Source organism: Melanotaenia boesemani, chromosome 6, assembly GCF_017639745.1.
Source record: "Melanotaenia boesemani isolate fMelBoe1 chromosome 6, fMelBoe1.pri, whole genome shotgun sequence".
NCBI lineage: Eukaryota > Metazoa > Chordata > Actinopteri > Atheriniformes > Melanotaeniidae > Melanotaenia > Melanotaenia boesemani.
In genome coordinates, this window is record NC_055687.1 from 24,047,147 (window position 1) to 24,063,135 (window position 15,989).

The 15,989-nt window shown below is 37.6% G+C and overlaps 1 protein-coding gene across 3 annotated transcripts in view; it reads right to left on the reverse strand.

The window, feature by feature from the left end:
- sntb1 (syntrophin, basic 1) overlaps positions 1-15,989 on the reverse strand; it is a 35,039-nt gene that overhangs the window by 10,003 nt on the left and 9,047 nt on the right. For 2 of the 3 annotated variants that reach the window (XM_041988112.1, XM_041988111.1), the window contains exons 2-6: positions 11,973-12,222; positions 5,757-5,874; positions 5,531-5,620; positions 2,838-2,974; positions 2,505-2,701 (exon numbers count right to left, since the gene is read on the reverse strand). In XM_041988112.1, coding sequence (XP_041844046.1) covers positions 2,505-2,701; positions 2,838-2,974; positions 5,531-5,620; positions 5,757-5,874; positions 11,973-12,222 — 792 coding nt within the window. The remainder of the gene's footprint in view (positions 1-2,504; positions 2,702-2,837; positions 2,975-5,530; positions 5,621-5,756; positions 5,875-11,972; positions 12,223-15,989) is intronic. The other variant, XM_041988113.1, reaches the window with a different exon arrangement.

Below are 15,989 nucleotides of genomic sequence, written 5' to 3' on the forward strand. Positions count from 1 at the left end.
TAAAAGTCAAAAATATAAATCAGTTTAAATATATTTTGGATTCCATCACGGAGCTCTAATCTAAATCACGATTACGGTACTAAATTAAAGCTGCTATAAATATTTTAGCAATGGTTTAAGTCTGCACGGTCCTATGAATGGCAATGTTGCTCTCAAAGTTGGTCACTACTTCAGTCAAATTTAATGTCATAAAAACTACTAAATGGACTGATGTGGAAGTTTGGATATTAATATTATTTGGGATAAATCCTCAGGAAAGCATGAGTAATGAGTGAATGTCTTAACAGCTAGATGGATTCCTTATTTATTTATTTATGCCCCACGATAAATCTGTTGTTTTAACAAGCCCCTAACTATGATAGATTGTTGCCAAAATTCTTTAAATATCTTATAAAACTTTAACATACAAAATGGTCATCATGAAAGAAAAGCTGTTCCCTCAAAAATGAACATGTTAGCATTCAACTCAAAGAAAATTATTTAATCATAGTAACACTTCAAAGAGTGTGTTTTGAGCTCCATGGATCAGTTAATTATAAAAAGACTAACTGTGATAAATACCTTCATGACCATGGTTTTTCCAGGAACCGGGATCAGAAAGACACTCCTAGAAAAGGTTTCTGTAGTCAAAATTTAACTTTTTTTTTGTATGTGTGTAATTCCTAAATGCAGACATTTGTTCGTCATTTATTCATTATTCACACCAAATAATTGTGTAAATCCAATTATTTGAGATTATCAGTACCATGTCTGCATAACAGTCACAACTATCTCCATTCATCGGCTGCTGTGTGAAACAAACAGAAATGTTTGTTTGATTGAGTTCGATGACTCATAGTTGCAGGAGTCCTGGGTGCAGACAGTTAGAATTAAAGCACTAAAAAAGCTGTTGAGTGCTACAGACTGAACATCCTACACACAGACACGGCAAAAGTATGAGTAGCTCCAAAAAGATCTCCAAAGTAGTAAGAGATTACTGGAAGTAATTTGACTAAGTTCTCAGAAAAATGTCTGTTAATGAATGTGGACGATTCTTAAACTCCTGCATGGGCAGTAAATATAATCCAATAATTGATAGCAAAGAATATGTGGCTCACATCTGCAGTTTTCTTTGGTCAACAATTTGTCCTGACAGAAGGTGCTAACTCAGAGTAAGTGTGGCTGTTACCACACCAAGCCCAAATCTGCCTTTTTGGACTTTTGGCTATATTTTTAATATTATTTAAGCCAATTATGCCCAACATAACACTTGCTTATGCTGTAACTGAGCCATAAATGCTAGAACTAGCCCATATAAGGCCTAAATGTGGTAGTTTTCTGAGATGGCACTACCACTACTACTTGCCATATCAACTAAAACAAATATTTTGTGCTGTGGTTTCACAGTTTGTTCCAGCTATGGTAGAGAAAATGTGTGATCCTGCACATGACAGAAGATTTGCACCTCTGGTCAACAATGACAGAAAATGACAGCACTCACAAAGCAAAATGAAGATGGAGGAAGTTGTCAAACTAGCACACTCTTGTAAAATGCTTTTCTGTAAAATAAAAAAAAAAACACCTGTGTGGTTGTGTTGCTTTAATACAGATCCTTTAACTTCATCCAATCAACTTGCATCAGTCAGAAAGCATTTTGTGATATGGTTAAATTATAAGTCTATGATATTTGCATTTCAGCATAAACTAGCATGCTATACAATATCTTAGCATTTCAATTTCAATCAAACTTGAAAAATGTAGGTGAAGTGCTTTCATGCTAATTAGTGTATACAATTTATACCTGCATGAGAGGGTGCAGAGGTGCTTTAAGAAAGTTTAACAGGAGTTTGGTGATAAATGATGCAGAAACTACACTGACAACAAGGGCATTAAGCTGAGGTTGTGTATCATTTCCTGCTACATACATGCTGTCTCATAGATATAAGAGAAGAATTTTAGGTGAAACTTAATTTGGCACATGGAAAGAGGAATGGGACCCAGGGGAGAGGAGCAGTTCCCAGGACATTTTGTACTTTGAGAAACAGGGACGCCAAGAGGGAGGTGTCGAGGGAGGGGGGGGGGGGGGGGGGGTATGATGTTGGAATTCCCTAAATGACTAATAGTCAGTGCCAAACACCAGACACACATATACTGGAGTAGCATTCCATTCAATAAGTAGCAAGGGCTTTGTCACCATCAGCCATATGGTTCTCAAATTATATCACAACTCTGTTCTTTTTCAGTGGATGTGGAAGTCTGTGCTTTCATGTATACGGTACAAACTGCTTTTTGAAAGGGATTTGGGCTTGCTTGACATAATGCATTACTTACCACTACAACCGCTTACATCTCTCTGAACGCACTTTGTGAAGCATAACAGAGCTTGTTTTAGGAAGCATCATGGAGCCAACACACTGACCTGCACAGCTCCCTCTGCTCTGTCTGTGATGTGAATGTGTTTGAATTGTTTTCACCATTTTTAAAAGGTTTTTGTGTTTGTTGGTTATTTATACTACTAAACTTACTTGTTGTGACTTCTTTGATCATTTCAGCTGATGCATGACATCCATTTACTATGTGTCTAGTCCACAGGGATAGATCCTTGGTGGTCTCAGCCCTGAAAAGGTGAGTTTCGATGCCGAGTCGCGTACCAGTCCGAGTGGCAAAGAAAAGCTCTGTGCCAGAGCTAGGCGACCCCCGGTCAGGGCCAGAGTGGACCAATCTATGAAACCACAAACATATAAAATATCATTTAGGGTCGTTTTCAAACAAAAGACTTGAAGACTGGATAACAACATTCAATCTCCATATATTCTTTGTGTAATAAATGTAATACTTTGCTCTTTGTGAAGTCCTACCGTGTTGCTAAAAGTGGGAACGTGTGTGCAGGGCTCTGCCAGGCCTCCTTGCCTCGTGGCAAACTGTCATACAGCAGCAGGTCCTTCTCTGTCACCACCACCAGCACCGGCTTCCAGCACTGCTTCTCACTCTCTGTCTACAGCACAAAGAAATAAACATATGAGACATGAGCATTCCCATTCACCCATCTGCTGGGTAATGAAGGACTGTGGAATATAAATTAAAATGAGAAACAATTAAAAAAGTAGAATGCTTTCTGTTAGTTCAGTTCTGGTCAGTTACTTTTTGTAATGGATTATTTCACTGGTTTGTTCTCAGAGCTGCATCATTCAGTGCTCTTTAGCTTTTCTGTGCATCTTCTTTTTGTTGTGAAACTGTTTATTCAACACAGTGCATTTCTGTTAAGTAGTACATATATAATTAATTTTGAGTGCACAAGTTATTGCTAACATTTTAATGTAATATCAACAGAATAACAAAGCAATTAATACTGCCAGGTCGCTGCATTTGAATTTGACTGCTTTCATATCACATAATGTTAAGTACGTATTAATTCTTATATTAATTTATTAATTCAAAATCAGAGAGAAAGCTGGTTAGTGTGTGTGTGTTTAATGTGTAAAAGAGCTTCTGTTGGGTCCACCGTGTAGACTGGCTTTTGTGTATCCAATAGGGAATGAGCTAAAAATAAATGTAGCTGGTTTGCACATTCAGGTATACTTTTTTAGCATTTGCTTTGCTGTGCCCCCTCACCCACTCATCGCTGCAAACCTCTCTCTCTCTCTCTCTCTCACACACACACACACATTTTATGTGTATTTTATGTGACAATGCTCCAAAAGTATTCTCATTATGAGAGCTTATCTGCAGCTGAGCTATGGAATCCTAAGCTGCTCTTTGAAGTTCTGACTCAACCAATCACACGGAGGGATTCAGAGGGTCGAGGGTCATCTTTTTAACATAATGAGAATAAGTTGCTAAGTAACAGTATTATACTGCATTTGGAGGATCACATAATGGCAAATTTGCAAGGACTTAATAAGACAGATATGGTTATAGGCTATGTGTGTGTGTGTGTGTGTGTGTGTGTGTGTGTGTGTGTGTGTGTGTGTGTGTGTGTGTGTGTGTGGTGTTTGAACAGGTGTTTGACTGAATAAGAAAGAGAGTGAAGCTTTGGCTGTGTGTGAGTTTGCCTTTGTGAATTTCACAAATATGGGCCTGTGTGTATATGGCAGGATAATAATAAATGTGCACGCAACAACAAGTACACACACATTCATACATAAACAGACTTTTTCATGGTATATTAAATATTCAATCACCCTCTGACCACAGCTCCTGTACCACCGCTTACACCCCACACAGACTTAGCCTACACATTTCTGACAAGTAAATCACCAGGGAAATAAAAAAGTACAGTTTTTGCAACAAGTAAACAACAAGTAAAACATGTAATAAACCAGTGAGTTTCATAACCAAGCTTCCCACTTCTCGGTAATGGGTGGCTTTTTGTGCCTTTGCGTGTCACTGTTTTGAAATGTTTGGGCAGCACAGTGGTGTCTAGCTCAGTCAAAGATGTCTCAATTTTTGCCCACAAACAACACACAGTGTATTTCAAGAGGACATTAGACAAAGCTGTACAAGCTATGACAATGTAGAAAAATACATCTTTCAAAACTAACATATGTAAGATCAAGATGCTGCTAAAAATAAATTATGATGAATAACACAGAAACTAAACACAATGTCAAGTATAGCCTATATGTTTCACAGTTTTGAGGTACAACTAAATAATAAACAAGGCAACCAACTGGAAGGATGAGAAATGTGCAAGCTTTTACTGTAAGCAGCTGTTAGACCACCAGCCCACATCCAACTCCTCCTCCAAAACCAGCTTAACTGGTTAGTGATTAGTGGCAACAGCGCAAAGAACATATGGTGCGCTCGATTTGACTCGGAAGGCGGATCTGGGAATGACGTCACATCCCAGCAAAGAACGTTCTTGTTGACAAAGCTGGAAAATTCGCAAAATCCATATGTATGCCTCCATGAAACTCTTTCTTTTTGCTCATGCTTTCTCTTTACATACATTTATTGAACCAGTATATGGAAACTGTCACAGAAGAATATGAACCACATCGAAGACAAACCATGACTTCACATTAGAAAAATTGTGAATGTGTTTTATTATATGTCAAAAAGAGTAGTTCTTTTGATATAGTCTCAAAAGAACTTGTGTGTGACAAATCTTGTGCGTGGAACTTGTTTTTATTTAGTGCAGATAAAGTTTACGCAGGGATAAACCACTGACTTGTTGGGCAGCCATCTTTATTTGGAGAAGTCGGGGTTGAGTTTGCCCCGACTTTCTGAGTTGGACTGGGAACCCGGAAAATCTGACTTCAGAGTACAAATCGAACGCATCATTAGATGTGGAGGTAGCTGGATGGTTCAACTCCACATTCCAACAGGTCAAAGTGAGAGGCTGCTCATCATTTCAGAGGATGTTACAAGAATTTTAATGCCCATGACTTGTCTCACCCCTTGCCTTGTCTTATGAAAATCCTTTTATTAAACCTTAAAGCCTTTACTTTTAATGATTCCCTTTCATTGGAATCTGTATTTGTTTCCAAATAAAGACAACAGTCTTACTGTGTAAGCATATGCATGCACACACACATACACACACTCCTACCTTCCCTGCCAGCCATCCCAGATGTCGTATCACTTTGCTGCCAGCAATTCCTGTCCTGGATGTGTTCTGGATGACCTCTGCCATCGCCTGCTGTGGTGGGGTGACAGTTTTAAGGCTAGATGATCATTCAAAGCAGTTCTGAGGAACTGAATAATGACCACGGGCACATATAAAACTACAGTGATGGTGAGAGCTTTCTGTATAATGGCTCACATTAAACACAGACCTGTGCCAGTGTTGATGTGACAGAGTGCATGGCAGAGAACCAGGACAGGGCAGATGGTTGGTCTGGACACCGAAGCACTATGGTGTGTCGGGCATCAGGAGAGTGAAGCTCTAGCTGTCTGGAGGAAAAGATAAGAAAAGTTTTAGAATCATGAATGAAAAAATTTTAATTTTAATACCTAAAATGCTCTGCCAGCCATGTCCAGCAACCACAATTTGGTTTCAAATAACAGCTCTAGATACCAAATGTTACCCAAATCAGTTTTAGCTTCAACAGATGCTCTGTTTGTCCCATTTGCTTCCTAATGGGCATTCGGTCAGAACAATGAAACAAAGTGCCTTGAAATTCGAGTTAATTCAAGTCATCTGAAAACATGAAAACGGCTTTGCTCACGCATTTTGTGTGGGCCAGATGATGCAATGCTTTCTCCCAGGAAATTTCCATAACTAATCTGCTTATATCATATGGGAGTGTTTCTGGCCTTGGGAGAAAAAGCAAACGCTTCTCAGTCTCTCTGAATGGTGTTTTGATTGTGTGTGCTCAGTAAATATGAATTTTAAAAAGGTACATAAGGACGCCTACAATGCATAAAACAGTGAACTGTTGTTTCATAGTAGAGCATAAAGTAGTAGGCTGTGTAAGTTTAACAGACTTGCTAAAAGAAATGCAACCTGCTGCACTTTTTTAGAGGAAGAAAAAATAATGATCTGAGAATTAGGCTGCAAAGTGATAACAATTATTTCTGGAACAAAAACTATCAATTATTCCTGAGTCAGAGACTTAGAAGACATATAAGCATGTGCCTTATGCTGAGTTTTGGAAAATTAAGCATGTTTACACAGGGAGTTGTGGCAGAAAATATTGTAAATGAATCTCAAACAGAAGCATACACCATTAAAGCTTTTTTCCATGAAACATCTGAAATTTCCATTTTTCTAATCTGTGTAGCTGCTTTAATGCAAAACCATCAAGGTAAAACTGAAGATTTTGTCTGAAAGAATTCAGCATTAGCTGCTATATAGTGAATAAAATGGGGCAACAGTCAAATAAATAAATGGCTGTTGATCAATTGGAGGATGAAACATGGTCCACTGTCCAGGTGCTCCTTCAATTGGTGGTTTTAACTTAACAAAAAAGCTTATTTTGCAGCTTCTGATTCACTAACACATGCATTAGATACTTTGAAAATGTCATAAATCTGCTTCTCTAGACCACCCTTAGAGGTAGGAAAGACCATCTACAGCAGATTCGCTCCAGGTGCTACCATGGGTTAAACATAGAACTGGTTCCTGTAAAAGGCAGGCTGATTAAGGCCATGCCAAGAGAAAGCAGAGAGAGAAAGGAGGAATCTTCAGACCCAGACGCACATATGAATAAGGAGGATCTTTAAATGTTTCTTTTGTTCATTTTTTTGTTTTTAGCAAAAAAAAGTTTATTTGCCTTTTTCTAAATGAGGTGTAGAGGGACTTTTGTTGAGTACAGTGCAGACACGTATAACTTGAAGAATCAGTCCAAGAACTGAGAATCCAGATAATCGCCATTCTGCAGACTGATTGAGTTCAACATAAACTTTTTTATGCAGGGTTGTTGTCCTAATGGGATTATCTCTACATACAGCAAATATGTAAAAATATTACTGATATTCATCGACCAACTCTTTATGCACAACAGTGCCATAAAAAGGTGGTGGTACGATTCTTTTAAGAAGCATCACAATAACAGTAAAGCTCATAATCTTGTTTTTAATACATAGAAATGTGAGAAAGAAGGATTTTTAAAAAAATCCTTGGCTTATTGTATTATTATTATTGGTGATTTTACCAGGTTAAAAAAATGACACCACTGGGTGTTTTTTCCTATCCAATATTCTTATGACATTTTAGAAAAAGAATAAAGTTTGGTAAGATTGTTGAATTTTAAAATTGCCTCAAGACAGTTTTTTATTAATAATGTTGGGGTGTATGCATCAAATAAGTTGGTTTGATTTAAAACCCCATTCTGGGTTTGTTATTTGGATAATTACATCTAAGATTCAACACAGCATGTTGCAGATTTCTTGAATATAATAAATTACTGGGAATCAAGACCATTTGTATCCTAAATTGAAACTCTTCCACTTGCTCCTTTATATTGCCCTTTTACTGACCATTTTCATCACTGTACCTACCCTGCCTTTCCTCTTATCCCACTCTTCTGTATCTCTGCTAAGATTTAAATGTGGTTAAACAACATCTGTTAAAATGAAGGAAAACTCCTCAGTGAAGAAACTCTGAATGGAGTCTAGTAAAGGAACATAAACCACTTTTATTCAACACTTAACATAAAGTCTCTAAAACAACATTATCCCAGAAACCTAAATCAGTAAAAAAAAAAAAAAAAAAAACTGTTTGCTTATAGTCATGCTTCGCAATCTTATATTTTACTTTATTATTATGGGACAGAAAGTCTGAGAAACATATAGATAAAAACATAAACATGAGCACCTTTTCATGGACTGAACACAAAATAGAACATTTCAACTTTGGTTTCCTCCTATTTAAATATTTACGGAGCATTTACTGGTGGGGGATTTGTCTTGGCTGATCCTGGTGTGGATAAGAAAACAACTTCATAAAAACCTGCTTGTTAAGGTAAATTTGGCCAAAGTCTTTATCTCTACCAGTGAATTTGCTATCAGGCTTTATGAATCCACACAGTGATAACGCGCACCTCAAACCATCACTGTCTTCCTACATGAGATACCAACCTTAGCTCCTTATGTAACTGACTCAAAGTGAATTTTCAACTCAGCTGCTCTTAAATGGTTTAATAATCCAACCGAGATTTCGCTAAAGGTTTTACCAGTCTGTGGGCACTTGGAAAGGTTGTTTCGAGTACATAGTGCTTGATAAGCAGGAAACAATCCATGCTGAAAACTCATACAGCATATCCATCACATGATCGTCTTAGGTGGCCGAAGCTGGAACCCTGGGAAGCGATTAACAACCACAATGAGGCAATGAGGCATTGTGGCCACAGATCCTCTTAGGTCTCAAAAACCACAGACAATGTGAAAATACCAAAAGAAAAATGCCAACTTGAAGCCAAAAATGACACACAGATATTACCACACTCCAACGAAGCTCCAAAGAATGAAACTGATGAAGGGCACCTTATGCTAAAAAAACTGAAGATGAAACTTTCCTGGTCTGCATAGTATATGGAAATGCATGATGGTGAAATCACTCTGGGTTCAAGTTGCACTCCGGAGTCACTGGTGGGGTTCAGCAACTCCAGGCTCCAGTACAAACATGATGCAACAAATAAATTCCATGTTTTAATGCAAAACCCCAACGACTCTTGTTTTAATGCAGTGGTTCACCAACTTATTCTACAGAGCCGCCTTTTCATTGGCAACAAAAATGTCAATACCCCCTCCCCATCCACTACCACATGCACCCAACACTTAAAATGAAACGTACAAAGAAATGGGCCGTGAAGCAGTATTGTTTGGCAGAGAAGCAGTCCTTAGTTTATTGGCGGCTATTCATTAATTATAGTTAAAACCATATCAGTGACAAAGGGAAGAAGCCTATTAATTCCTCTGCTATAGTGGGGGTTTTTTAGACCGGAAAACTCTGAAATGCTACTTTATATGAGGTAAGTTGAGCATTTGATGAGACAGATGCTGCGTAAAACAACTCTGCTATTAGCAACACTTGAGTAGTTTATTTCTAAAGCAATCAACAGGGTTTTCTTAGTGTTCAGGACAACAAGTCCTCAAGTGGTGTACCATTACTTCACCATTACCTGGTCGTGACCAGGGCAAGATATACCTTGTCATGTTTTCATGTCATGGTTGTTGAGTCACCATTAGGGAAACACTGACACCAATGTGAAAAAAAACAGGGCTGTCAAAAAGAACACAATGGAAAAATATTAATCTGTTATTATCAGTTGTTTGTTATATTAGTTATTACTCATGCCATCTAAAAAATGAATTTGGCATTATTATGGCAAGAAAAGCTGATTTCGGACATATAGCTGATTTGTCGCAGCTGTGAACATAATCCACCATAAACCACTTTATCCTCCTTATTTATGAAGATTGTGAAAATTTACAAGCTTTACATTAAGATGATGACCGCAAGAGGACTCACTGGAAAATTACCCATTTGCACCCATTGTTTTTAGGGACATGATGGAAACTAGTTGTTTACCTGTAATAGATGTTTAATAAAGCCTCAGTGGCTTCGTTTTTATATGAATGAGAAAGAATACTAAGGAGGTCAGTTTCAACCCCCATCTGTAATACCATATTATATACAATATTTTTATTTTATTGATTGTTTGTTTATTGATTGTTTGTACTGTATGTGCTTCACAGTCCGAGTGCTGAACCATGTAAAAACACACAGAGGGATTTTAAGATCGCTGCTCACTATTGCAACTTCCCTTTGATGCTGCCTTCATGATGTGTAGCTATCAAGTTTAGTGAGGTTTCATAGAGAGGAGCATGCAGATGAAGGGGCAGAATGATAAGGAGACACACAGAATTGTAGTAGAAGGAAAATAAAATAAATGAAGAGTGGAGCTCATAGGAAGAGAAGCACATCTGTCTCTGGGAACACAGAGAGATGATGAAAGAGAAGACAGTAAGCAGTCATAAGGGGCAGAAAAACACAACCAAGCACAAAAGGCTAAAAAACAGACAAGACAGAGCAATGATGAGAAAGTATTGCATGTAGGAAAGGAAACAACGTGGTAAAGGAAACACCAAGGACAGAAGAGACTGGTACACAGAGTGCACTTAGATATCACAAATGGGTGGAAAAAGAGATAATAAATTACTGTGCGGACCCCATGCTGTTTGACCGGGCCACTGTCAACTTACCAACCCATTAGCCTGACACCACCCTGCCTCCCCACAATGGCTGAGAATTATCCGAGCACTATTTCAAACGTCAGTTTTTTTTATGAAATAATGGCAAAAAAAAAAAAAAGAAAGTCTGAGAAAACACACTTTTGAGTGATCTCTGAGGATAGCAAACAAAGAGTGCAACCCAACAAACAGATATTAAAGTTTAAAGTAACCATATTCTGGTTGTTTATCAGTTGAATATTTACTAGAGGACAGCAAAGCAAAGACATCTAGTTCAGCTTAGATTTACATGACAAACATTTCCCACACTGACCTAAAATCCAGTGTATGATTATCATTGTACCTTTGCTTTGTTGTTCAAAGGTATAAAAAGAAGTTATCTTTCCAGATCCAGTATATTAATCGTAGAATGCATTATTTAATATTTCATTTTCAGTTTAAAGGAGAATGCTGACAATGTTCAGCATCTTTCTTGTCCTGAAATTCCAGAAAATGCATAATTTCAAACCCTGTCTGCAACAGATGTAAATCCTGGAAGAACTTTGCATGTTAATTCCAGTAACTTTTAAGGTGGAAGAAAAAGTGAATATGTGAATACTGTATGCCACTTTAATGTCACAAAGCTTCATAATTCTGTAGATTGATGAATTATTCTGTTGGCAGTGAATTGTTCAGTTTTAAATTGTTATAACAGAGAGATCTGATGAGACTCTGATCATTTCAAAAGGGTGAATATTCTGTCAGACTGCAAGAAATAAACAAGAGGAAAGTCCTTTCAGTACAGAGTTAAATCTGGCCTTTCACACTGACATACCTCATACTGAAGGTAACCCTGTCTGACTCAAGCGTAATGATTGGACCAAAAACCACAGCCCTCACACTTAAAGGAGGCCCTGGAAGTGACAGCTGACAAACGTATTGTGAAAGGTGGGAAAATAACTTAGGTATATGTGATGGTTCAGACTGCTCTTATGGGTCCATAAAAGCCAACAAAAAGTTGGGTCTACCAATTTGGATCTTTAATGGACTAATTTTTCTTATTGTTCTTATCTTGACTCTAGGATCGGAAGTCCTTAGTAATTGTTCAGCATGCTCATTTTTATCATCAGTACTGAGTTCCTTATATTTCCTTTTTGTTTTCACATGCCATGATTGGGAATGTCAAGAAAGAAAGAAAGAAAGAAAGAAAGAAAGAAAGAAAGAAAGAAAGAAAGAAAGAAAGAAAGAAAGAAAGAAAGAAAGAAAGAAAGAAAGAAAGAAAGAAAGAAAGAAAGAAAGAAAGAAAGAAAGAAAGAAAGAAAGAAAGAAAGAAAGAAATGATAGAAAAAAAGAGAGGAATATGAACCCCCACATACCTGTTCTCAGGATCTGGTGTGGTCATTGCTCGTGTTATGTAACACATCTTCAGTGGTATGCACCTTCTGTCACCATTCAGAGGCAGGAAGGACTGAATAGGAGGACTCGGAGGGTCAGAAGAAGAGGAGGGGGATAAGGTGATAGGAGGGCTGCTGGGGCGTGGGGACTCAGGAGGAGGTGTCTCCCAGCTGATCTCTGATACAGGGGAGCCTTTTTTGACATACGGTGTGGCCTCACGCATGTACTTGACTGGAGAGGAAAAAAAGAACGTGATATTTAGTATAGAATAAGGGATTTGACAAAAGCAACATAAAATTAAACATATTTTGACATTTAAAATGAACTGGAAACACATTTGGTGTGTTTTGGTCATAATAAAGCATCTACTATTTTTAGTGGTAATATTTAGAGTCCTATAGATACAATCCCAAAATTTACTAACAGTTAATAACCTTCTTGTTTCTACAAGTTTACCAGTATAAATTTGTCTTATCAGGTGCTTCATAAACAAACGTATATATCTACATGAACAATACTGAATAACTAATTATGTCAGGCCAACTGCAAAACTCATGTTTCTTTACCTGACACTGGTTTTGTTTATAATGTCACTTACCAGAAAAAGAACGGTGAGATAGTTTGTCATGTTTTAGAGGAAGGATGTGGGGATACCACAAATGTTTTAGTACTCAGTCAAAACGGAAACTTTTCAATCACAACATCCCCGGTAAGTCTACAGTCACAAACATGGGACAGCAGCAAAAAGAAGCAGCAAATGAACAGAGTTGCAAAAATAATGACCACAAGTCTGTTTAACAACAGTATAATCCACTGGAGGTTAGTTTTGGCAATGATTTAAACTGAGGCTCTGCGTTGCATGTCACACCCATCTCTATTACCCCCTATTTCCTGTCTGCTTCTTCACTTTCAACAGTCCATGATAGCAAAAATAATCTTAAAAAAATATGGACAACTTGTTATTTTATTAAAAAGTATGCAAATGAAAGCGTTATTGTTTGTTGCACAGACAGCAGGAGGCTCAATGAAAAGATTACAGTTTGTCTTCCTATTCTAATGAGCTGGCACAGTTGGCCATCTCTGCTGCCAGAGTGGAACAAAAGCAGCAAAATACAAACATGCCATAAGCCCAAACACACTCAGGCGTCTTTTCATCTTTTAGTTAATTTGTTAAGGCTTTTTTATTTATTTTACCTTTATGTAACCATGGTGTCCTGCTGAGATCAAAATCTTTTTTTTTTTTTTTTTTTTTTTTAAGGCAGACCTGCTCAAGGTAACAGCTTTTCTATGCATTAAAATGTAATATATAAAAAATAAAAATCAACTTATATAAACAATCAAAAGAATTCAAAATGTGTTTATGAGTCATGCTTCATCTCTGTAGCAACAGGCAGATTAACAACCTCCCCACCACCAGTTTCAGTTGAAAGGACTTCAGCAGCTGAAGCTACAAACCTGGGAAACTTTCCAAACAGCAAAACAGCAAGCTTTACATGTAAAATTAAAACTGTGAACCACTGTAGACTTAATAACCATGTTAAACCCATCATGTACTCATGTTTTGAGGGAAGTAAAACAGAGAAAGGGCACTGGAACGAAGAGGCTGAGATAAAGCGAACGCTCTGAATGTTCTGCATGGCCTGGATGACTAAATGACTTATCCCAAGCTACACATAACTGGCATGTGTGTGGTGGCATTGGTAATCACACATAGGAGCTATTGTGGGTCAAAATCACCATGAGGTGGTGTAACAAGCAAACCGCCAACCTGTAGAGATGACAAGCAAAACACAAAGGAGACAAGTCTGATGTGGGAGAGACCTCAATTGACCTGCAGCGATGATGTAATCCAGTTATGCAGAAGAATAATCTACCACAGACTCAGATTAGATTAAAAGGGATGAAAAACAACTGGTTCAAATGTATTGGTGCAATGGAAATCAATGGACTGAAAAGATCCAGTCTGCTGCAGTCAAATGATGACAGCCAAGTCTGGTGTTGCTTGTAGAGGGCCATCCATCAACAGGGCTAAGTTGTGAAATTGAAAATTGTAGATTTTCAGATTAGACACAGACCTTTGAGAGCATGAACACATGCTATATGAGTGTACCTTTTTGTTGCAAAATATAAAGCAACTCTTTGTGAGAAAGGAATTTTGATATAGATAGTAGCAAGAACATATATAGATGTGATGATGCATTTAGGTTCTAGCTATGTTGGAATTCTCTACCATATATCAAATACCTGATTATTAAGTGCACAAGATCATTTTAAAATGGAATTGTGCACCTTAGTGTAAAACTGATAGGTTAAATATCTTTTTTTAATGCTTTGAGGCATAGCATTGTAGCTACAGCCTTGGGCTTACCTGCAGCGACAACACACCTCCTTAAATATGAACGCATACAACACGTATGAAGATGCCTCTTAGAAACCACACAAGCAGTGGTTTATCAGCACGAACTGCTTGTGTTTTCTTTTTGCGTGAGAAAACATGAAACGAGATAAAAAGAGCCTCAATTATCGTCTCCTTTTCAGTTATACACATCCAGTAAACCCATCTCCACTGCACAGTTCATGATTCTTTCATGTTTACTTTAAGCAAAACACTATATTTTTTTAATAAAATGCAGTTATGCAGCCAATTTGCTGATTTGTGGGTCATGAATTTGCATTTGACTTTCTATAATATTACAGTTTAAAACAAATGTCAATCTTTTATTTAAAAACATCATGTTTAGCAGATTATTATCTTTTTTTATCCATCACAAGGACAAAGTGTCAGAAGAGAATCTAAATTCTGTGCCTAGATACAGAGCTGTACATATAGGGGAAAATATATGGGGAGTAGTTCTTTCAGTCATTACAGAATAAGTGCGTTCATGTGTGTGAATTCCCTTAGGTCACGTTTCTGTTTTGCATCAACACAAGCCAACTCTGCACAATAACCTCAAAAGCTGGAGAAAAACCGAAGAAGATTGAGCCCATGCTACTTCAGGATTCATTTCAAACCAGACCACTTCGCTGTTATGCGAGTCAAACAGAAGATCCAAATAAGGGCTGGCCCTCCTCCATCTGTTTGATTTTTATTTTCCATTTTTCTGGCTCATATCTGAGTCCAAGACAGAGCATGCCTGCACAATTAAATCTTTTCTATAATGATTCCCATTCTGAATGAGCCACTGCAGCTGCTCAGCTCCCCTTTTAAAGCCTTATATTCCCTTCTGCTGATGGCAGTCAAATACCATTCACTTATTCTCAAACTGCAGTGACTCCTTCACTCAAACTTGCAGCTGACGAAATCCATTTTTTTTTGAGAAGTTAGTGCTTGCTGTGTGGAGTTGATTAATTTCAATCATGTCTTTTACACATACTCAGTACATATACACACAAAAAAGCCTTAAAAAAAAACACGTGCTCTCCAGTTCATGACAACAGGTGTGGTTATAATATCAGTCTCTTTCTCTTTTTTAATGGTGTTTAACAGTACTTAATGAGGTCTGAAATTATAGGACTTTCTTCCATCTGCTCTTGGGTAAGAAAATGCACAACAGATGAAAAACGAGTTCTTCTCATTAAGCCTGTGGGAGAGAAAGTAGAGGGTGAGAGAACTAAGTGGAGCAAAGAGGTAGAAAAGAACAAAAAGGCTCCACTGACTGCAGAATGAAGCCTTTTACGTCAGTACTGATATCTGGATACTAGAGAAGTACAAAAGGGCTTTAAAAATCTTCCCTCGAGGCATCTTTTTCTGATTCTGACAAATTCCTCAAAGATCTTATATGCTGCCTTACCCGAACAATATGACTAAAGTGATGATCCTTTTCACAGCTGGAATGTGGCATGGAAATTTCAACTCAAAATGGCCATAAGCTTAGACAAGTAGATTAAAACAAAAAGAGTTGGTATGTTTACATAACTTTGGATCTAATCAAGATGTATTGAATGTAATATTCTAACATATTGTAATTGATCTTAGACATCAAAAGTGAGGTAAAGTA